We start from the raw sequence: 23883 nt of genomic DNA, 5'->3' as shown, positions 1-23883 counted from the left end.
CAAGATTCCACCCTGGATTCTTCATTTCAAGGAAGATTCTCACTTTAGTGCTTTTTCCCTGATTTCAGATGGGATGGACACTGGGCGATCATCCACGGTTGGGGCAACTGGTATTGTCCAAGTAACTTCTCTACCGCCAACCATGTATCAACCTATCCGTGGACAGGGGAGCTTGACCTAAACAACCAAAGACTTAGGCTACCCTTAGCCAGCAGCGAGGGATCAGAGACTGCAGTATAAATGTCAAAAACTGGGTACAGGTTAAAAATACATTTGGTTGTACTCGCTCAAACTAGCCAAAATAACTTCCGTTTAGTTGCCCTTCTTCAATTACTCGTCGCACATTGTGGAGTTAATCGGCTACACCACAATTTCATATTGATTAATAATGCCTGTACTTAAGAACCAATACATAATTTTCCTTTTAACTATATCAACACATTTCTTCTCAATTATTTTATTTAGAGTTTTATATAGCACGAACTAGACCCCAGACTTCGGGTATCAGAGCGCTTCACATAAGCACCAGTTTCGTTACAGATGGACTCATCCATTCATTCATTTTTGTCAGGCACGGGAATCACAGGATGTTGAACGTCGTTGCCGAGACTCGAATTCGGTTCCCCAGGTCCGAGATGGACCGCTCTATCCGTAATGCTCTCCATTCTGCTTTTAGCTACCCCTGGTACATATTTAGCTCTGTTTCGAGCCCTTCAGTAAAGTTAATAAAAAAAAAAACGCGACCTTTATTAAGCTGCAAGCTACACCCCTCAGGCCGAGCCCTCTCTTTGCAGGATTCGTACAGCTCCCCCTCTTTTGCTGCCGGTAATATCTCTTCTCTTGCACACGGCTCCCAACCCCTGGAGGTGAAAGGCAAGGCCGTACATCATCTGCCGTCACCATCTCACCCTGACCCCGCCGATGTCTCCCGGTGCCCTCCCCTGTACATTGCAATCATTATCACAAGAAAAACCTTCTGGAGGAGGTCGGGGAGGTCCCCCTGTGGGCGCTGGAGCGAGGTCAGGGGTCAGGCGCCAGGGTGCAGAGGTGAGGACCGCTCTGCTTCGGGAGGCGCGAGGGAACAGCTGCTTCTTCTCATTACCATCTCTAACCGAGGAGGCCATCTTTGTCAATTAAGCCATCTTTGTCAATTAATTATGGGCGATGTAGCTTGTTAATAGATGAACTGCGCCAGGAAAGCCTGTGCATGTTTGTGGCAACAGTGCTGGACAGACACAAGCCCGGGGGCGGGGGGAACCAAGGGAGCCAGCTTTACTGAGGCTGTGGAGGGGGCGGGGGGGGAGAGGTGGCCGAGTGGGAGCCACGCGCCCCGCCTGCCTGCTGTATATTTAGGCTGGTGCCCTGGCTAGGGGATAGGAAGACGGATAGCCCTTCATTAAACTTGCCCGGGTGTTTTTCGGTGCTCACACATACACACCATCATTAAGTGCCGCCATGCAACAGTGTCTGCTCCCACTGCAACACAATCGAGGTCAGCCGTGCCCCGCGTCACTGCTTGCAGCCACCACTGTGCACCAGGCCCATCTTAACCACATAATAGGCCCCGGGGCAAAGCAGTGCACTGGACCCTGCCTACACAACCACTCTCAGGAATACAAATGATTAACGGGAAATTGACACTTGTGGGACACCCCCGCGCCGCACGGCCACCAGCTGCTGCGTGTGCCCCATTGCCTTGCCCACTGCCTCGCTGCCTGCCTCGCTGCCGCTGACCACGCCCCCTCCTCCGAGCGGCGTGGTCCGTGCTCGCCTGCCGGCTGCCTGAACTTTTGTTAGTTTTTGGTCTTGTTTTTTCTTTCCATTTGTGCCTGTTTCATTGTAATTTTGTGCCCGTGTTAGCGTTTTCCTTCCTGTTTGCCCGCCTACCTCGCCGCCCTCCGCTCTCCCTCCCCGCTTCCCGCCACCGCTGATTACCCCGCCCCTTTTTCTCTTCTGTACCCTCCCCGCTCCCGCCTCCCAGCTGCTCCGCCCACCCGCGCACTTGGCCTTATATGGCGACCGTGCGACGCAGGTGAGTGTGACCCACTTGTGGGACACCCCCGCGCCGCACGGCCACCAGCTGCTGCGTGTGCCCCATTGCCTTGCCCGCTGCCTCGCTGCCGCTGACCACGCCCCCTCCTCCGAGCGGCGTGGTCCGTGCTCGCCTGCCGGCTGCCTGAACTTTTGTTAGTTTTTGGTCTTGTTTTTTCTTTCCATTTGTGCCTGTTTCATTGTAATTTTGTGCCCGTGTTAGCGTTTTCCTTCCTGTTTGCCCGCCTACCTCGCCGCCCTCCGCTCTCCCTCCCCGCTTCCCGCCACCGCCGATTACCCCGCCCCTTTTTCTCTTCTGTACCCTCCCCGCTCCCGCCTCCCAGCTGCTCCGCCCACCCGCGCACTTGGCCTTATATGGCGACCGTGCGACGCAGGTGAGTGTGACCCACTTGTGGGACACCCCCGCGCCGCACGGCCACCAGCTGCTGCGTGTGCCCCATTGCCTTGCCCGCTGCCTGCCTCGCTGCCGCTGACCACGCCCCCTCCTCCGAGCGGCGTGGTCCGTGCTCGCCTGCCGGCTGCCTGAACTTTTGTTAGTTTTTGGTCTTGTTTTTTCTTTCCATTTGTGCCTGTTTCATTGTAATTTTGTGCCCGTGTTAGCGTTTTCCTTCCTGTTTGCCCGCCTACCTCGCCGCCCTCCGCTCTCCCTCCCCGCTTCCCGCCACCGCCGATTACCCCGCCCCTTTTTCTCTTCTGTACCCTCCCCGCTCCCGCCTCCCAGCTGCTCCGCCCACCCGCGCACTTCGCCTTATATGGCGACCGTGCGAACGCGCAGCGGTCACGCGCAGCGGGCGTGCCGATTGTGCGCCGAAGGCGCGCCATAGGTAAGCCCGTCTACGCCGTCCACGCCTGGCCCGCGCCCAGTGCCAGGACCCCTGGCCCTCGAGGACCCCGACCGACCCGCCTGACGTACACCGCCGCCACCCTCATCGCACTCAACACCGGCCGAGTCCCAGGATGCTGCAGAGCCACCCCACGACGCGTCCACGGACCCTTCAGCTGCAACACCTGCAAGTTCTCCTGCATCCGGACCTGCCCGACACCAGCACCTGCCATGCCTCGCACCAGCAGCAACCACCTCAAGTGCATCCTGCTCAACACCCGCTCCGTCCACAGACACACCATCGAACTCTGGAACCTCCTCGACACCACAGCCCCTGACGTTGCCTTCATCACGGAGACCTGGATGAACGCCTCCTCAGCGCCCGACATCGCCATCGCCATCCCAGAAGGATACAAGATCACCCGGAAGGACCGCAACGCCAACCAGGTGGGAGGAGGCATCGCCATCATCCACAAGAACACCATCCGCATCACGACCAGCACCGACAACACCCCACCCTCCGCCGAACACCTGCATTTCCAGATCCACACCGACCCGAAGACCACCCTCAGAGGCACCCTGATCTACCGACCTCCGGGACCACGCACTCAATTCAGCGAGGACATCGCCGACTTCGTCAGCCCGCACGCCCTCCCCTCCGCTGACTACATCCTCCTGTGGGACTTCAACTTCCACCTGGAGAACAACAACGACTGCAACACCAGCACCCTGCTCGACAACCTCGCCAACCTTGGACTCAAGCAGCTGGTGTCCACCCCCACCCACCTCGCCGGACACACACTCGACGCCATCTTCACATCCAGCAAAGACATCGCCTTCAGCCACGCCACAGAACTCCACTGGACAGATCACAGATGCATCCACTTCACCTTCAGAAGAACGACGACCCACCACCACCAGCAACAGGTTGCCCGAAGAAGCAGGAACAAGATCACAGCCGACCAGCTCGCCGCCTCCCTGAGCCAGCACCCTCCGGCCAGCTCAGCGAACCCCAGCCAGGCCGCCGACAACCTCACGAAGTGGATCAGCAACTGCGCGGACGAACTCGCCCCACTGAGGACCCCGCCCAGCAGACCCGGCAGCAAGAGAGCCCCATGGTTCACCGACAAACTCAAGAGCTCCAAGAAGAACTGCCGAGCCCTCGAGAAAGCGTGGAGAAGGGAACCCACGCCGGACAACAGGACCACCCTCAAGCTCGCCACCCGGAAACACCACCAACTGATCCGCATCGCCAAGAAAACGGCTTTCAAAAACCGACTGGACAACAACGCACACAACTGCAAGGAACTCTTCAACATCATGAAAGAGCTCTCCAACCCCAACGCCGGAAACAACGACACCACCCCTTCACAAGACCTCTGCAACTCCCTCGCCTCCTACTTCCACAACAAGATCGCGGACATACACTACAGCTTCAGCACTCAACCGACGCACGCCACGACCGCAGCATCGCCACCCACCACCACCCTCCGCGCCTGGACCCCGGTCAACACCGAAGAAACCGTCCACACGATGAACTCCATCCACTCCGGATCTCCGACCGACCCCTGCCCTCACCACGTCTTCAACAAAGCCGACGCGGTCATCGCACCCCACCTGCGGGACATCATCAACACCTCATTCGACACCGCCACCTTCCCCGAGAGCTGGAAGCACGCCGAACTCAGCGCTCTACTGAAGAAACCTACAGCAGACCCCACCGAACTCAAGAATTACCGCCCCATCTCTCTACTCCCGTTTCCAGCCAAAGTCATCGAGAAGACCGTCAACAAACAGCTGGCCACCTTCCTCGAGACGAATGGATCCCTCGACCCATCGCAGTCCGGATTCCGTGCCAACCACAGCACCGAGACCGCCCTCATCGCCGCCACTGACGACATCCGAACCCTGATGGACAATGGGGAAACAGCGGCCCTCATCCTCCTAGACCTCTCCGCGGCTTTCGACACGGTCTGCCACCGCACCCTAGTGCAGCGCCTCAGCAACGTCGGAATCCAGGAGAAGGCACTGGAATGGATCGTCTCCTTTCTCGACGGAAGAACACAAAGAGTCCGCCTACCACCGTACAAGTCAGAGGCCACCAAAGTCATCTGCGGCGTCCCTCAAGGATCCTCACTGAGCCCGACTCTCTTCAACGTCTACATGAGCCCCCTCGCGGCCATCGCACGCCAACACAACCTCAACATAATCTCCTACGCCGACGACACCCAGCTGATCCTCTCCCTGACCAACGACCCCGCCGCCGCCAGAGCCAACCTGCACGAAGGGATGAGAGAGGTAGCCGAGTGGATGACGACGAGCCGCCTGAAGCTGAACACAGATAAGACGGAGGTCCACATCCTGGGCTCCTCGCCCTCCGCCTGGGGCGACTCCTGGTGGCCCCCCGCCCTGGGCACCGCACCCAAACCGACGGACCACGCACGCAACCTGGGTTTCATCTTGGACTCCTCCCTCTCCATGACCAGGCAAGTCAACGCCGTCTCCTCGTCGTGCTTCAACATCCTGCGCATGCTTCGGAAGATCTTCTGGTGGATCCCCACAGAGACCAGGAAGACCGTCACCCAGGCCCTCGTCACCAGCCGACTGGACTACGGCAACGCACTCTACGCCGGAACCACCGCCAAGATCCAGAAGAGACTCCAGCGCATCCAGAACGCCTCAGCCAGACTCATCCTCGACATCCCACGACACAGCCACATCTCCGGACACCTAAGAGACCTGCACTGGCTCCCGGTCAACAAGAGAATCACCTTCCGCCTCCTTACCCACGCACACAAAGCTCTCCACGACCAAGGCCCGAGCTACCTCAACAACCGAATCAACTTCTACGCCCCCAAACTCCACCTCCGATCCGCCAGCCACGCCCTCGCCGCCGTCCCACGCATCCGCAGAGCCACTACAGGAGGAAGGTCCTTCTCCTACCTGGCCGCCAAGACCTGCGCCTGACCCAAGACCACCTCTCCTTCAGAAAGAAGCTCAAGACCTGGCTGTTCGAGTAGTAGCGGCACCCCCCCCCCCCCCCCCCCAAGCGCCTCGAGACCCTACGGGTAGGTAGTGCGCTCTATAAATGTCTCTGATTGATTGTGTTAAATTCTGGTCTGCATGGGGCCCCTATGCTGGTGAGGCCCCTTGGCAACTGGCCAACGTGCCCTTGCGTTAAGACTAACCCTGGGCGTAGTTCGCGAAGTAGCGCTACGCGTAGCTACGCAAAGTGCACTACGCGAGCTACACGTAGCTCTTCGCGAACTGCGTAGTACCCTGTTTGCACTCTGCAAGATGCCGTTTTCAATGATTGCACAGTGCGGACAAGCATCCGGCACTGTGCAATCATTGAAAACGGCATCTTGCACAGTGCGAGCTGTAGTTTTCTTCCGTTCGAGTAGATTTTTACTCGAGCTGCAGCTTTCTGAATGCGGACTGGTAGTTTCTCATCGCGAGCATACGCGACCACTAGCAATGAGAAACCTGACCTCCCTGCGTTGAAAATCTCGCTGGGAGGTTTATTTTCCATGCCAACTTGATGTTGCTGATCGCGAACGAGGAAAAAGTCTCGTCGGGATGTCATTTTGCTTGCTCACGGTCGCCAACTTGACATGAGGACCGCGAGCAAGCAAAAAATGACCGCTGCACTACGCAACGCTATGCTACGCATGTTTGCACTGTGCTATGTGCAATTCGCGTAGTGCGAAGTAGCGCAAACTTCGCGAGCGTAGTGCTTTGCCCAGCCTTAGTTAAGACTGCACTGCTGCACACAGGCTTGAAGCACAGTAGACGCAGTAAGGGTGCAGTGCTACGACCATGCGTCCTAATTTAGCAATGCCACAGAGAAATATAGTGATCTCTCATTCAGAAAAAGGTATCTGGGCAAAGCTGTCCCATGTTTGGGACACCCAATGTTCAACTATTTCAACACAGAGGGTGGGCCATCAGGAAAATGTTCACATAGTTAAAATTGGAACATATTTGCCTGGTGCAAAATTATGAGGACAGTTGGGAAGTGGGGTGTAGGTGGGAGGAGGGTTTGTGTGTGTGTGTGTGTTAAGAGGTGCAAGTTCTTGGTGTGACAGTGCTGAGCTCTGGGCAGCCCTTTGTTGCTCTAATGAACACACCTGAGTGCGCGCCTGCCGAATAGTGCACGTGCCTGCTGTTGGTGCACGCTCTTGCTAGTTTGTTTGCGTTCCTTGCTGCTGTTCATGCACTTTTTTTTCCACCCACCTGTCTACTGCGCCTCCCTCTCCCCCTGCTCTACTGTAACATTTTTTTGCCGGAAAGGATAAATGCTGCCATCTAGGCCACGTGGGGTGAAAAACGGTTTCTCTTAAAAGGAGCCACACAAGTCTAAAAGACACAACAGGGGGGGGAAGGAGCAAACAAAGACACGGTGAGAGGTGTGCGCGAGCGAAGCTTGAACTCTGATTTTGACTTCTTTTGACGTCTCTGAACTGCCTTTCTGCCTCGCCACACATCCAGGGTACCGCTGAGAGGCAGCGGCTCCCACTGCTCTCACAAATCCATTAGAATGGCTTTTATAAGCCTTTTAAAGGTACCACTGAGATCTTCTGAGCGCTGGTTGGATCTGCGCCAGGCGAAGCTCGTGTTAAACGGACCAGATCAAATATTCTGCATCGAAAGGATAAGAAGCAGCATGTCTACCGTTTGATATTCCATGTTCTCCATGACGATCTTGGCAGGGTTCGGAGGGGGTGTTGATATGTGCAGTGCCGCATGTTTGTCTATGTGGATCCTGCCTGGGGGTGGCGGGTGGGGAGAGCCTTGCTGTGGTGGGTGTAGAACCTGGTTTTGGCAACAAATATCATTTCCCCCCTTTGTTATTTTTCACTCCATGCCGTACCTTTAAGAACCTGTACCAAGGACTGGATGCATCTAAAACAGTCCAAGCCTCAAGCTGTTTGGTCCATCTGGGCTCAGCACGCTGCATCAAAGGAGGATGCCTCACCTGATTTGCCGTGTATTTTTACCAGTCGAAGGCCTTCTCGCTGCAGGGATCTGTATCTGCCCGACTGAAGCACGCAGTGACCATTCCACAGCTAAAGAAGCCTTCAGGAGATCCCAAGGGCCTCCCCGGCACCAGACCAATATCGATCATACCCGGCAACAGAAAACTGTGGAAAGAGAGTTACAAAGGGACCTCAGGAATATTAGAAAGACAACTTAACGAGGCAGAGTCCTTGTCAACAAACCTCTGCGAGGACTTAAGACGAGGATTATCCAGTAGCCTTGATCTTTGTGCTGCCTGTATCATGGATATGCCATCAGATTCTGGGAATACCTTGACTGACATATGGACAGATATATCAGTCATGAACAGGTGGAACCGTTGGCCAGATCCTGGGAGGCCCTCATGCATGACCTAGCACATTTGGAATTGGAGACTCCAGAGGTAGAGGGAGAAGACTTGGACTGGCCGCCCTCCGACACAGACATGCTAACTCTAACCGGACTACCCATATAGTTCCTAGAGGATCCGGACCCCACAGACTAACATACTGATCCTACATTGCACTGCCCTACAAATGTACTCTGGTTGATTGCTGTATACACTGTTCTGCACCACTCATACGAACTATTTCACTGATGACTCGCGGGGATGGGGGGATGTTCACTGTTAAAGTTCTAATTTTAGTTGACTTCTCCGATCGCTCTGACAAGTAACAAACCGATACTGCGAAAGACCTTGTAACGGATGCTCTGATATGAACTGCGCAAATGTCATGATATTATTGACAAAGATCAATACAATCTGTTTAAAAAACGAATGAAAAGGTGGACCCAGTGCTCTCTTACTACTTGATTCTAAGAGAAGTGCCCCCCACCCCCTCCCCTGCAATGCTTACATAATGTTTGTACAAACATTGGAGAAAGTATCTAGTTCAGGAGTTTGCAGGCACCCTGTGGTCAAGAGATTAAATCATCGGAAGGATTGGCCAGGAGTGTCTGGCACAATACTGGGCTGTACCTGCTCCTTCGTCTCAGATCGGATCCGCAGGAGCAACGTTTTGTGTGCGGAATCTCAGGGCACCTGTTATCACCACTATCACTCCAGTTTTCATGCACTTACTTGACCAAATCTTTCATCCCTATCACACTTTATCCTGGAAGTTCGCCATTGATCCCTAGCTCTTCGCTATTCATTGTTAGAAACGCCACCAACACGAGCCTTTCATCTTCCTAACCTCTTTCACTGGGCTTAGCCAGAACTCCAACTCAAAAAAGACATTGACTCGAAGGAGTCTTATTTGACACATTGGTGGACTTCATTCCTTAAATAACTCTGTGGAACAAAGAACAACTTTGGCCACTAAGAATAAGCTCTAACAAAAATAGAGTACTGCTATATCTTTTTGCAGACTTATTAGGGTCCTACATTTTGATTAATAGAAGGCATAGAATCTAGAAGTGGGTGACTTAAATATGGATGAATCTCAAACAGGACCGTGTCCCTGCTTTGAATTAAAATTACACCACAGTCCAATTTGAGCAGTTGTGCACAGCTTGCAAGGCCTTCTGGTAACAGTTCCTATTATACCTGCAAAACCTGGCCTCCCACTATTTTCTCTTGATTAACCTCGTAGCCAAGAACGCTGCCCGACTTTGCCAAAAGTTTGGGCCCACGTCTTTGTAATGAACTGCAACCAACTTGATGATGCTGAGCGAATTGCCTGAAGTTTGGGGAAGACCTCCAAACCACTCTTTTGTCGGGTGTCAGGCCCCAACAGAGTACACTGTCCTATTCTAAAACTCCCATAACACTGATATTGTTTCTGCCAGGGGAATTAATTTTGTCTCACAACTTGTCTTTGAGCCATTCAATACCATCCCTGAGGATCAATGTATTGGATGTGGGTATTAAATGTTCACAAATTCTACCACCAACAGCTCTGAAGATGCCCCTGGGGGGACTGTCTGGCCCAGTACAACCCCTCCCCAATAATTTATTGTCCTTGTTTCCTTTGTTTAATGGACAGAGCCACCATCACATGCTCGTTCGCCAATCCCACCCTCAAAAAAAAATCTAAATTACTTGAGTTATTCTACTTTTAGAGTGTCTGACATACGATTGTGGATGTTACATGTTGAACGCTGTTAAGCTCTTCGAATTTCTTTACCCAAAAGTGGAAACCTGACCCTGGGAGGCATTAAACCATAGCAGGGTGGTCTGAAACCCCTTCCACACTAGATACTCTAGTTGGGAAGTTCTCTCGTTCACAAGCTACGAGCCTTCGTTTCAATCTCTACACCTCATTGCTGAAAATGATCCCTGCATGGCCTGACTGTAGAATGCGAGAAATGTACCACCATCAACCCCTGGTTGGGAAACCAAAGCCATCTGTTTCATTCCAGACACCTTCTCCCTCATGCTAACCCACCCTCTTGTTAAAATCCTTAGAAGTGCACAGAGTGTATGAATTCCTACTTCTGTTGTGTGCAGATTTAGATTCCATATATAGGTTTCCCGATTTATGCCCTTACATAGGTACAATTCACCTTGCCCTTATTTGGACAAATAAATCCGGCCCTTATTTAGAAATTGTCCGTACAAACCAAATACAGGCATGGCCACCTACATCCGTCCATCCACGTCACAACAAATTCTTGGAAAACCAGACCCTTAAGCCTTTAGGAATTTCCCTCAGCTTGAATATTGATTTCTCCAAGAACTCATTAAGTATGCATGAACAACTATTCCTTAGGGGTTCATTCATGACGTTCCTCTGCCCGAATTTTACGTCAATACTGGCATTCCTAGACACCTTCAAGGTATAAATATACCAGCACTTGCTCTGGCAAATTGCGGTTCCCGGAGAATTCGATCCAACCCAGACTACGTGGTTCGCCACTGCAAGTTCGGAAGGAGATAGAGTTCCAGCCTGATGCACTGACCTGACGCTGAAATCCTCCTCACAGAGAATCCAGCTCCAGTGCTCTCTGACTTCCCTTGCTGGGGGTTAGACTATCGAGTCCAAAAAAGAGATTCCAACCTCTCTCATTCTAAGGTATGGAGCTGACTAGACCTTAGAGAAACTTTTGGCAACTCTTGGTTAAACTAAAATATAGCTAGCTATACTTTAGAAATAGCACCTACTTCAAACCTCGTACTACACTTAGGTTAGGTACACTGGGGTAGAACATTTTAGAAGCATCAGATGAGTATCACATTTTAGAATATGTTATTTATGTATGTATTTTGATTAGGGCTCCCGGTTTTCCGTTTTTACGGATTTTTACATATAAATACAGACGGAAATCTATATTTCCTTTGTCTGTATTTATATTTTGAAACTGCAAAATACTAGCAAATTTTGCCACGCTGCTGTCCCGTGTAAAAGGCAGCTCTTTACGTTTCGTTTCGGTGTTTAAGCCACTGAGCACAGGGGGTCCTGGAGACACTGCTCGCAGTCTGGTAAGAAGGGGTGAAAAAAACAACAAAGCCTTGTTATCTAGTGAATGGTCTTTTTAAAGACCTGTTAAGTACTCGGGTGCGGCTGGCGGTCAATCACACTTTGAGATCTGTTTATCGGCATGTGGTTAAATGTGTGTCTTTTTGCCTGAAAGCGCTCCTGATGTTATATTGTACACGACCCCGCACACGTCGATCCCCACAGGCACATTTTACAGCTAGTGAAGGGCTAAAAGAGAGATCTTTGCCCGTCCAGTGACTGAGATGGTTTTAGAGGGGCATGGAACCAAAATGAAATTAGACGGTCGTACCACTGCGCCTTTGTGCTGGCAAAGGGACCGGAGCCACGTTTGCAAAACAAGTCCTCAAAATGCGGACTGTTTCACTACTCACCTCCCTCGTCCTCGCATACTTCCACTGGCGTCGTCTTGTTGCTATGGTTACCACCTGTAGTGATCAGCATGTGGGCCCCGGGCCCACAACACCACACCACCCGCTAGCAGCATTCATCTCTTTGTAACTCCGAGGCTCTTCGCTTCTGTAAGGAGCGCCAGAGAATGCTAACAGATGCATCAGCGTCGCCCGCCTGTCTCTTCCGTACTACATATGCTGAAAGGACTGACTGATGATTCCAGTAAGCAGGGCCGGCTTTAGGGTGGTGCGACCGGTGCCACCGCACCAGGTGCTGGCTTCCTGGGGGCGCCTGTTTGCAAGTTTATTATGTTTTTGAAGCACCTGCTGCAGCGTTTCTTTCCTCTGGTAATTGCCAGGCCTCACAAAACTGTCAAGATAACTCGTGTGATTAATTATCTTCCTGGAGAGAGATCATTGTTTTGTATAGTTAGTGCAGAGGGTTAATATGCCTGCTGCTAAGAACGTGTACCAAGTTGATTTCAGAGTGCATATAATGTGAACACATCAGCAGGTTACTGCTTTTAAGAGAGACATCGTTTTGTTACTTGCAATTTATAACTTAAAGTCCTAATATTTAGCAGTGAGCTATTAACTTTCATCATAGAACTGCATACACACTGCAAAGCATACATTAGAACATTGATTAATGTTGCAAAAAGGGTTCATTTGACCAGAAATCTATTCTTACTATTAAAGAAAACTCCCAACTCTGCTGTTTCTTTTTCGACTCTGCGTTTGTGCTTCTCCACACCAAGCACTCTTAAACTATACTGCCTACCAGTATGGGTGACATGTGACTCCTACACTTTTAGTCCTTTGTCTTATGTCAACATTTCCTATATTCTGATTTAAAACACATATGATTGATTGTCTCTGTGTAATGTGTGTGTGATGCAAAGTGCTCGGACACCCTACACTGGTATGAGTGGCGCTATATAACTAATTCAATGTATCTGAGAGAGTGTGGTTATGGAGACTGTTAAAGATGCGCCGGAATGCAATGTGTGATCAGGCAAGTCTTATTTTTAGGTGCTCTAGCTTCAGCTGCCTTGTATGTACTAGCTTGCGCTTTTTTTTTCCTGGCCTTTTGCAACAAGAGTTTGAGCAGGTGTTTACAGCCTTGCTGTGGGTGAGATAGCCCAACTTCTCTCTCCACCCTACACCTCCTGCCCTTTTTTTAACCATATTTTTATTCATTTTCTAGTATAATATAGCCTATATTGTACTACAAAATGAACAAAATTGTCAATTTAAATAAACGTGGAAAAATACTAGCTGTAGCGTCGTCTTTTGCTTGTGGCAAAAATAAATGTGGATAAATACAGAAAAAATGCCCAAAAAATAAATATGGATAAATACAGACGGAAATGGCAAAAAAATAAATACCATAAAACCGGGAGCCCTAATTTTGATTAATATGTCATAGCTACTAACCATGCTATTGCAGTATTATTTTATCTTACTGCTAACCTCGTACATATTGTACTTCGCAGTCTGTCTTACGATTGTAGCAATTTATATCTCTTGCACGTGAAATAAGACTGTTCAATAAACCCTTTTATTGAAATGCCCGTCTCTCTATTTCTGTGCAATTCTGTACAAATGAAGCCTGCACGATTGACTAAGTGAAACTGTTATCTATTGTTTCCATGATTCCGAGACTGTTCCGATTCTAAAGGGAAACAAAGTTGTCATGTTTATGTGGTTGTCCGAGACTAATCCCTTCTTGCATATTAGAGAAGTTTCTAGTGACCTCTGAGTTAGCGGGCACACACAAGTAATTAAGTTTAATATACTCGATAGAGACATACTGACCTTAGTCCTATGTCAAATCTATAGTGTATGTTATTCCAATGCGCAGAGTCTATCAGGGATATAGGAACTACACTACACTTCCTTGCAGTACTATATGAAGTCTTGATGCAATACCATCCCTGTGCAGCAGTTATTCTCTTTTGTCACTAGCTCGGCTTCGTGGCGCTGTTTTTTTTTTCTTTGCCATGGATTACCTGTGAAGCTACAAATACTAACCCCAGATCTGTCGGAGTGTTTGATCCACCATCTTGCCTGTGCCAAAGGATAATTTCATTGAGACCGGGATGCGCGTGGACAGTTCCCTCAATGTTCTTCCTGGTCTGCTGCCAGGTTCTTTTGTGTTGCAGGGATTTTTGGTTGACAAGCTTTCTGTGAAACATTTTCCGTGCTATTACTGTCCCCAATACAAAGGGAGATGGCTTGCTGGAGGTCATCATTTGTTCATAAATTAAGCCAAAGCAAGAGAAACGTTGGTAAAGACTGGTCAACACTAGCATGCAATTAACCCAAAATGTGGAATTGCCTAGGCTGCTGCTTTTTTTTGGTGCGTGAAGATGACATTAAATGTTTAATATTTTCTAACTTTCTGCAACACATGTTCTAGAACTGTAAGGTCAAGGTAATAAACAGCCTAGTACTGTACAGGATTGTTAGTCCCTTGCTTTTTGTTAATGGTGTTGTTTTTCTCAACGCTAAAAACCAAGTGTCTTGTTAAAAGTGCCATAATTGCTGTTCCTAACTAATAAAGTGAAGTTTCAATGCGTTTGGACCATTGTATTGGTTTCTGGACTCCATCTTGGCTGTGGGTTACCTTTGTGTTAGTGCACTAAATCAGTTTCTCTTTCTGTTGTTGCAGCCTGACCATGGACCCAGAGGCAGCAGCAGTAGCAGCAGGGACCGTATGCTTGCAGAGCAGCCGCTCCCACAGGATAAGGCGGGAGGTTCTTCGGTTCCCGCGCACCTGATGGCTTCGCCGTACTCCTTTGCAATCCCGCCAAGCAGTGTAGTGCAGGACTCCCGGTTCCCACCCTTGAAGTAAGTTTTTCTCCAGAAAGAGAAGGCTCCCAGGAATTGATTCAACCCTTTTGCATTTTTTATATCATCACTTTTGTTTCGTGTTTCTGAATCAGATTGTCGCACGACCTCAGTTGTTGACCTTTCTAAATCAGTGTTGTAACAACTCTACCGTCTACTATTCTATTCTTTATGGACTTCTTGATTTAATTATTGTAGATTCAATCTGATGCATATGATAAACTATGGAGAAGCCATCTTTCTGCTCCCTCTGAATCTGTTTGTAAAACATACCTGTAGATCAGTTACAAAGCCCAGATGGACACCAGGAATGATCCAAACTGTGTAGTCTTCCAACCTTTGTCCACAAGAGTGGGATGGAGGCAGAGTTTGAGGTCATCCACATAAGTTGAATTTTATTGAACCAGTCAGTCATTTTCTTAAGTGTGGCATGCCTCGTCGCCTCATGTTTCTACATTGAAGACCCAGTCTACTGCCAGCCCAAAGCTCTACCATTGATGGTTACTCTCTTACTGCTTTGTCTTAAACAATCTTTAATCCATTCTACAATATATTTGCTTTTAAAACAGCTTACCTCTTTCTCTTGAGTACTTTAAGTAGCACATGATTTACTTAAGTCAAGGTAGAATAGGTTGACCTGGCGTTTCCTATGTCCAGTCAACTAATTATCTACTTTTGGGGGTAAAAAAAAGTTAATTGCTGTTGCAAGCCTGACCCTTCCTCCTGTGTGTGATCCTCAGAATGTTTTCTTTCTCACCAACAGTCTCTTTTGTGCTTAAAACTAGCTCTGAAGCTTACTGTATTTTTAATATTGGTAGTTGTGTAACCCGCTTTCATGTTTTGAATGAGAGTATGTGCTATCTTTGTGGTTCTGGGTGTTTTTCATTCTTGCTACCCTTGCTGTATTTGGAGTTTTCACTGTATCCCTGAGAGTTGGCTTCAAAATTGGGTGCAGAACTAGAGGTGGCTGTTGTCTGTGCCAGTCAATGCGAGAACGCGATGCAGGCTCGGGGAACAAACGTCAAAATTTATTGTAAGTGGTCACCTGTGGGCCTTTGTCGGATACATTGTCTATTAAAGACATCCATGTCATTTTCCTGTACCCTCTCTGCATTTGCATGTTGTGTGGCCATGTAAAGATACCACAAACTCCTGTTCAACCTGTATTCCTGCTTTAGAGAATTAATCTATCAATGATCCATACTAAAAGGCACTAAAGTTACAAAAATATATATTTTTTATTATTAAATATATTGATTGTACAAACGTATTGATAACATTTGACAATTCATTATAGAAATACAGTGGCGTAGGGAACCCCCCACTCTAGCAGCTTAAGCCGGGACTGCCTTTTGGCTCGGAGGGCTGGTGAACTGTGTCCCACTATAACATTGATTTATTATTTGTGGGAAGACGAAATTCCCATAAATGTCACTGCTGGTGAAAACCACAACAGAGGGATGTGGCCAGTGAAGGAAACAAAAAATGAAGAAAGATGAGAATAGGGAAAAACAAAGAGTGGGAGTCAAATTGAAAAAGTAAGCATGAGCGAAAAAGGTAAGAGGGGGAAAATTATGGATGAATAAAGATGGGTAGATAGAAGTAAAAAAGAATGAGAATAGTAAGGAAGAGTGGAAGGAAAGAAAGAAAAGAAGAACGTCATAATTGAAGGGTGCATGGATGGAGAAGTGGAAGGGAGATAAGATGGAAAGTTTAAATGGAGAATAGATGGAAGCTTGGGAGGATGGATGGAAGAGTGAAAGGATCGCTAGGTGAAAAGGTGAATGAATGGAAAGATTGGAAGATGGGTGAATTGATGGGTGAAGGAATAGTGTAAGGATGGATGAATGAAAGGATGGAACAGTTTAAATATTGATAAGTGGAAGGTTGAAATGCAGGATGGATATATGAAAGTGTTACAGGATGAGTGGATGGACGAAAGTATGGGGGGATGAAAAGGTGAAGGGAATGACAGGTGGATGAATGAATAGATGGAAATTAGTAGTTGGGCGTGTGAAAGGATGCATGGATGGAAGAAAGGAAGTAAGAGGGTAACTCTTCTAAGGAGTGTCAGGTTTGCCCACTTCACTTGCTTTATGATTAGAGGTATTTTTCGCCATTCAAGTGGGGGTTATTTACATTTTTGCAGCATGAACCTTTCTGGATTCACTATGCTGTGCATTATTCCGCCATCTAGTGGTTGGGTCTGGATTTGTAGTCTTGTTTCTCTTTTTTTTGTTTTTGTTTTCGTGGCCCAGGTGGGTGTCGGCATACCACCATTTGGTGTCCTTCATGACGTGCTTCCTCCGGAAGCTCCCACCTTTGGTCGTCATCTTCAGATTCTTTTTTCCGCCATTGGGTCTGGATCGTTTCGAAGAGTTCCAGATTTTTTTGGAAGAGGAATCAAGAAAAATCGTAGAAAATCGCTGAAAAACAAGTTTTCAGCTACACCGGACTACAGGTCAGGTAACCGGGACAACGAGGGAGAAGATTTATGGCCAAGATCTCGACATTCAACGGAGAATGCGCTCGCAGGGGGCTCCCTGAGCGCGGGGATGGACAAAACACTGTTCAAGTTTTGCACCAATAGCCACCACAAATACGCCCAGAAGGACCAGCATCCAGTCTGCAACCTCTGCTTGCCGCTCGACCACAGCAGCGAAGACTGCAATGCGTCCTCGGCGTTTACACCCAAGACCCTCAGAGTAAGGGAGAGGCAGAGAAGGGCGAACCACAGCTTGCAGAGGCAGGGACCACCTCCATCGCTCCGAGACCTGGGCCTCTTCAGTGGAGAGGAGGACAACATCGCCGAAGGACCGGAGGACTGCACGGTCGTCGAGGTCCATAAGAAGTCGAAGAAGGTAAGGGAGTCGTTGACTCCTAAGCACTCGAGCGACACTCGAAAGGGTGAAGCTAAAGCCCCGAGCGACACTTGTAGAAGTGAAGCTAAGTCCTCAAAAGGAGCATTGCCGCGGAAACACTCGACGAAGGCAACAGCAACCAAAGACAGTCAGCCGAGCGGATCCTTCGAAAAGGACTCCCAATCGGCAAAAGCCCTAAAAAAACCTAGGTCGTTGAAGGTTGCCCTCGAAAAGGACACCTCGGCGCCGAGAAAGGAAGGGCCGACATAGTCATCGACGTCAACGGCCCCGAAAAGAGGCGCACCAACCCTCGACGCTGAACATGCCGCCGAGATGGAGAGGAAGAAGAGGAGGCTCAAGCCCGAAATGGCGAGCATCCTGCAGCTGAAAAAGGACTTCGACAACAAGATGAGCTAATACACCATCCCGCCGAAACCCGCTCTCAAAGTCGAAAGAGACGACGAGGACGCAGAACCGCCGAAAACACCCGAACCAGTGGAGGAACAGGGGGGCAAAGACTATTATTTCGAGGGAGAAGGCGACGAGGATCTACAATCCTACCGGAACTCGACGTCCTCAAAGGCACAAGACCTAGAATGGCAGGATTTCAATGCCGAATCGCCGGAAGAAGGTGTAAACACACGACATTGGGGTCTACAACATGGTCATTCAAAAGGTTGCACAAACGTATGGAGTCAAAATGGAAAAGGAGAAGCCCAAGGCATGCTTTCTCCTGGAAACTCTACTGCCTCAACAAACTAGGAGCCAATTCCTGCCCATGCTCCCTAGTGTGCTGGATCAAGGAAGAGAGGCCTTTAAAGAACCAGCAGTATGCAAGGCTGTGACTCCAAGAACGGAGAAGAAGTATAAACATTCTTCAAAGGACCCTGCATACATCCAAGGGTCAGTACCAGCCGACTCCATAATTGCAGCAACAGCTAGGAAGCGGGCCAATGTGCCCACTAATGCCGGACCACCTCCATACAAGGAGAGTAGGCGGATGGATCTCACAGGGAGAAAGGTGGAGAGAAATGCGGCAATCCATTGGCGCATCGCAAACTCCAATGCCCTGATCAACAGGCACGCTTACCAGCACTGGGATGAAGTGGGGCAGCTCCTAAAGCATCTACCAGATCAGTACCAACAAAGAGCAGCTCACCTGGTAGAAGCAGGCAAAAGCATGGCGAACACATGCCTAAAATCTGCATTGGATGCTGCAGAAACATCGAGCAGACTAATGATGATAGGAGTGACTGAGAGAAGACACGCATGGCTCAGAATTTCAGGATTCAAGCCAGAGGTGCAAAGAAACATCCTGAATACACCTTTTAACGGAGAGCAACTGTTCGGCACACCAGTTGACGACATGCTGACGCAGCTCAAGAAGGACAACGAGACGGCAAGGTCCATGGGAGCGCTACAGTTCAGTGGGCTGAGAAGGGGCACACCCACAAGAAGGCCAGGTGGTAGAGGAGGCAATGTGCCTACCACATCGCACCAGACGTTCCAGCAAGGCTACCAAGGGAACAACCAAGGCCAGCAGCAGCAGGGACAGCAGCAGCAGAACTGGCAGTACCAGCCCTGGGGACACACTCCCTACGCTCCTACATCGCAGCCAGTCACTGCTCGCACATTCCACAAAACTCAGAATCCAGATGCTAAAAAGCACATAGCCCCTAGTTAAGGAAATTATAACTGTTCATCTTTTCCACAGGAAGATGCAGCAGAAAACAGTTGGCACATTTCAGTGGATTATAATTTCTTTAGTACCACCTTCCTCAGGACCATATGATGCTTAAAAACCTAAATTCATCTGCTGCAGCGAGGGCTTGTGACGTTTGAAAGATTCAATTCAGGGCATCTCATGGTTTGCTAAACTGAGAGGAATAATCAGGTACTGGAGTTAGGGTAAAGCAAACCCATAAAGGGGTAATCTTTAATCCATGTTTCTCTTTACATCAATGTACACTGTACAGAAATATGGACCAATTTGTGAAGAAGTCACACAGCGCAGCTCAGCAAGTGACATTACTGCGCGAGAGGGGAAGGGCAGGAATGTACCATATGTAAGGCAAAATGGCGCATTCTTTTTGTTTCCTCAGTGCTGGTGCCCTTTGCTAGCATAGTGCCAACGAATCCACCCTACCACCATGGTGCACTGGTGCCTGCGTTGCAAGTAGGATTGTTTTTGTGCAGTAAGGGAGGGGCCTTCCTGCTCTTAAGAGTGACATAAGTAGACTCTTTTCATCAGACTTCTCCAAATCCCAACACATGCTCCTTGGTTCAGGTGCAAATAAAACCACCCATAAAACGAAAATGGTCTTCTATGAATGTTGCCCAGATGTTGGGAAATTGCTGACGTCTATTTAAAGAAGCAGCCTATTGCTTCCTTTCCGACTTTTATGAGCGCTGTTTCTACCCGCTGACAGGACGAGATCCACGCTCTCTCCGGGGCCTGGGGGGATTCTCGGGTAATAACCTCTGAGCAGGCTGGCTTCGGCTACCGCCGGCATCTGGAAGGAGCATCCGCGGAGGAATATCCTAAGCTTGCCGGCAGCTGTTGTGCCGAGTCTGGTGCTGATGGAGTGAAGGGGACCAGAAGAACAGTGTGGGGGGGGGAGGGGGGAGGGAAGGGCATGAAGGGGGCAAAGGCAAATGATGAGCATGAACGGGGCAAAGTGCCCTTATGGCTGGGCACCGGTGGGTCATCAGGCTTGTTGAAGGGACGATCAGGCCAAGTACAGCATGGATAGAGCCGGTGAATGGTGGAATACAGTGGAGGCCTGTGAAAGTGTATGTTATAGCCAGGGCCTCTGGAATTATGCAGCGGGAGAGGGCCAAATTATACGGCAGGGTTGAGTAAATTATGCGGCAAGAAAAAGCTGATTAGTCAGCACATTTTCTGATAGTATTACTTGATTATTTTTCAATTTTCACACTTGTTAACATTGTCTGGGCATTTGTTGTACCTCATTAGTTCCAGTTTAACATCCTAATATAGCAATAAGCAATAGAAATTTGACCAGTCAACCTTTGCAATGGGCCTTCAACCGAGCGAAATGTTGCAGCGTTTTCTATAACCTGTGAACCATTTGAGATAGAATTTTTTTCTTCTTCAAATCAGCAGAATATGCAGCAGAGAAGGATTTTGTGGCAAATGAAGCAAGACTTCAATTATGCGAAAATTGCTGCAGCAGCGCAATTGCATAATTCCAGTGTCTCAGGTTATAGCGCCCTTGCATGGAGGGGGCTGACTGGTATGAGGTTAGAGAAGACTAGAAATAATGTACATTTGAGGCAAGTGAACTGAGTGTAAGGGGCAGGGAATATTGGTTGTAGATAAGGAGCACAAAAGAAATTGAGTGCTTTGGAAATTTGTAAGAGGGACAAACCAGAGGGTCAAGCCAGAGGGAGCTGCAGGATGCCAAGTTTAGAGCATGAACAGGAAATTGGGAGGACAGAGCATGAGGCCTGGAGAAGGGAACCGAGTTTGGGAGTGTGAGGGACGTGGTGTCCCTCACACAGGTGAGGGAAGAGTTATGAGAGGAGTAGAAGCGCTACTCGTGGAGAAGCGTGGAAGAGTGAACATAGGAGGCATGGAGGGTTAATGAGCAGGCGAAGGATGGATTTTTAATTTATGTATTTATTTGAAAGGTTTTATGTAGCGCGAACGTGACCCCAGGGTATCGGAGCGCTGTACATGAAAGCAAGCAATATAACCAGGAGAAGAATGAAGAAAAGCCCAGGTCATGGGAGGTGTCCAGCACTATCAAATGCATTGAGGAACATTACAAAACATTGCAGTAAACAGGAAGTACAGAATGATTGGGTGGCTATGGGACTATTATTGCAAGTAGCTATTCAGGAGCAACCATTTGACTTCTGTTTTTTAATGTGGCGATCGAGGGGTTAGTTCTGATTTCAGGAGGAGGACTGAGGAAGCTAGGGAGCTGTGATGTGCCAAAGAGCCCTCATTTGTTCTTGGCATGGTTGATGGAGATGAGAGGGTGCAGAGGAGCATCGTTAAGATGGTGCTCTCTAAGTGTGAGGCGTCGCAGTCAGCAGCTGCCCGGTCCTAAGAAGCTGCATGTGGCTGTTCGCTGTGGCCTGTAGCAGGTGGCCTCCACGGTGTCTACTGATGGATTAGAGTGTTGCTTCTGCGATGTGCTGTGGCACTAATGAGTGTTATTGATGAGCTTTTTGCCTCCAGCAGCCTCCAGCGCCCCATGCACCATATGGTCCCTCCGAATGCCATTACCGAGGAGTACCTACGCAGCTTCCGGCCCTATCCTACAGCAGAGGATCTACGGATGCCCTCCATGCCTCAGCTCAGCCTGGACCCGGCAACTGCTGCAGCCTACTATCATCCCGGCTACATGGCCCATCATCCGTTCCCCCATCCCGCCTTCAGGTGAGACATTCCCCCGCCACTCCATATGCAAACGAGTCTGCATTTGTAAAGACATTTCCTACCATCCTCTTCCCTCTCCTTCAATCTAGATTCTACGTTTGTAAACCTGCGGATGATATTCCTCATGCACCGCCAACCCCAATATTGCCTTTAAGTGGCAACATGCATTCACAAAAGAAGAAAATCCACAAGATCTGGATTGGTCACCCGCCCACTTAGGGGCTTCCAACCAAAACTGCTACATGTTACTCTAAAAAAACAGCCTGCCTGGTTTTATTTGGTCACTGCCTTCCTACATTCCAAACAATTGTAAATTTGCTTGCTTAACTGTTCGCTTTGAAGCTGTCAAGGCTTCAGTGCGGGCTCCTTCCTTCCCTCAGTAGGTGTTAGCTTGTCTTTCTTCTCTTCTCATTGACTTTCCGATTACCTCTTGAACTTTTGTTTAACTGCTCGTTGCTTTCCTTTTCTTCATGTAGGTATTTCTGCCCTACTGTGTTCTTTTATTTCTCTTGCTGCTTATTTTGTGGGTTCAAAGCACTCCAATTGATTTTTTCCCTATACTCTTTCTCTCCCTTGATCTGTAACTTGTATGGGATATATTGGAGACCCTGCTCCCTTTCACTAGTATAGGTTTTCGTCTGTGAGGTTGTCTTGATTAAGGTTGACTTTTGCAAAATGTTTTATTGTCCTACTCCTTCCAGCTATTCATTTGTTTTGTTTATTACATTTGTATACAGCGGAGAGACCCTATGGTATCAGCATTCTGTACAACTACAACATTGATGCCAAGGGTCTAAACAAAGGCCTCGGAAGAGTTGTGAAGAGGCTTGCCCTCTTGCTTCTGTTGTTGATAGTGTGTCTTAAACACAAATCCTGACAAAGTCTGTGATTCAAGTGCTGTGAGAAATCTGTTTTCCATTGGTTCCTGCAGAACACTCCTAATAAGATGAATGCATACCTCATCCTTTGCCTAGAAGGTATGTTTCAGCCATTAAAATGACCTAATCTGTTTCTGGCAGTGCTAATGCATAAACTCAATGAGCCAATGGCAGTCTGAGAGTTGAACATAGCTTCAATTAACCTATCTTAAGTCCCCTGGACAATGTTCCAAGACATCATTTGCTAACACAAATACGAAAGAGCCTAGATCACACACAGGTCCCATGTACATGACTCCAGCTCAAAGGTGACATCTATGACTTTCCGAACCATGTGTTGGTCAAGGAAATCTGTTCTAAGTCCAGTTGGACAACTGCACATAGTTAATGGAAGCAATGATCCTTGTTTGTTTCTTGCAGGAGCCTTGCCCTTTTTGTTTTGGTCAATACAACCATTGTAACCCGCTTCCTTTAAACCTTGCGATCACCACAGCTCTGGTATTTCTCAGCTTGGTAACTTCTTCCCAGAAATTGAGACAACAAGTTAGAAGAAGGAGTATGTTATATGAGGTGAAAAAACCTTGTATCCCATTCCCGGGTCCAAGGTTGTATGAGGTGTTCTCTGGGCAGGTGGTGGGAGCTTGTAAAAAAAAAAACTTTTAGTCCTTGATCTTTCATTCCCTGTCGTCAGCTAGTGGTCCTATACTGACTATGAAGAATTACTCAAGCATGGGAATCTATGATTGATGATGCAGGAGAGCTGTAGTTAGACGCAAGTAACTTACCACTTTACTTTCCATCTATGCACCCATGACCTGGAACATCTCTGCACCCTTAAAGACAACCCCAAAGCTGCTCCAATTTAGGAAAGAGTTGGAGAGACACCTCTTTTTAAAGCACACTACATCACAATGCAGTACCAATCCATTAACCATTTTCCACTCCTATTACTCGTTATCTGTATGCTTACCTTTGACTTTCTACAGCACTATGCTACTCTTTTTACAGCTAGATTGATGTTATAGAAATACCACATGCATACATTAAGACGCTGCTTGTATGATCAACAACTCCCCTGCTGCTTGTTGGGCCCTGCCAAAGAGTTACGCTGTTGATCTGGTTTTGAACTGCTTCTGTAATTTATTTGTGTTTGC

General features: G+C 48.6%; 1 protein-coding gene across 12 annotated transcripts in view; it reads left to right on the top strand.

Moving 5' to 3' along the window:
• Positions 1–23883, top strand: part of GSE1 (Gse1 coiled-coil protein) — a 1027427-nt gene that overhangs the window by 970284 nt on the left and 33260 nt on the right. For 6 of the 12 annotated variants that reach the window (XM_085639744.1, XM_085639743.1, XM_085639740.1 and 3 more), the window contains 2 exons: positions 14401–14579; positions 21654–21851. In XM_085639744.1, the coding sequence (XP_085495870.1) occupies positions 14401–14579; positions 21654–21851 (377 nt within the window). Of the gene's footprint in view, positions 1–14400; positions 14580–21650; positions 21852–23883 lie in introns of all 12 variants that reach the window. The other 6 variants (XM_085639742.1, XM_085639741.1, XM_085639739.1 and 3 more) reach the window with 1 other exon arrangement.

Source organism: Triturus cristatus, chromosome 12 (assembly GCF_964204655.1).
Source record: "Triturus cristatus chromosome 12, aTriCri1.1, whole genome shotgun sequence".
Classification (NCBI taxonomy): domain Eukaryota; kingdom Metazoa; phylum Chordata; class Amphibia; order Caudata; family Salamandridae; genus Triturus; species Triturus cristatus.
This window is presented reverse-complemented; position numbering and strand designations above follow the sequence as displayed.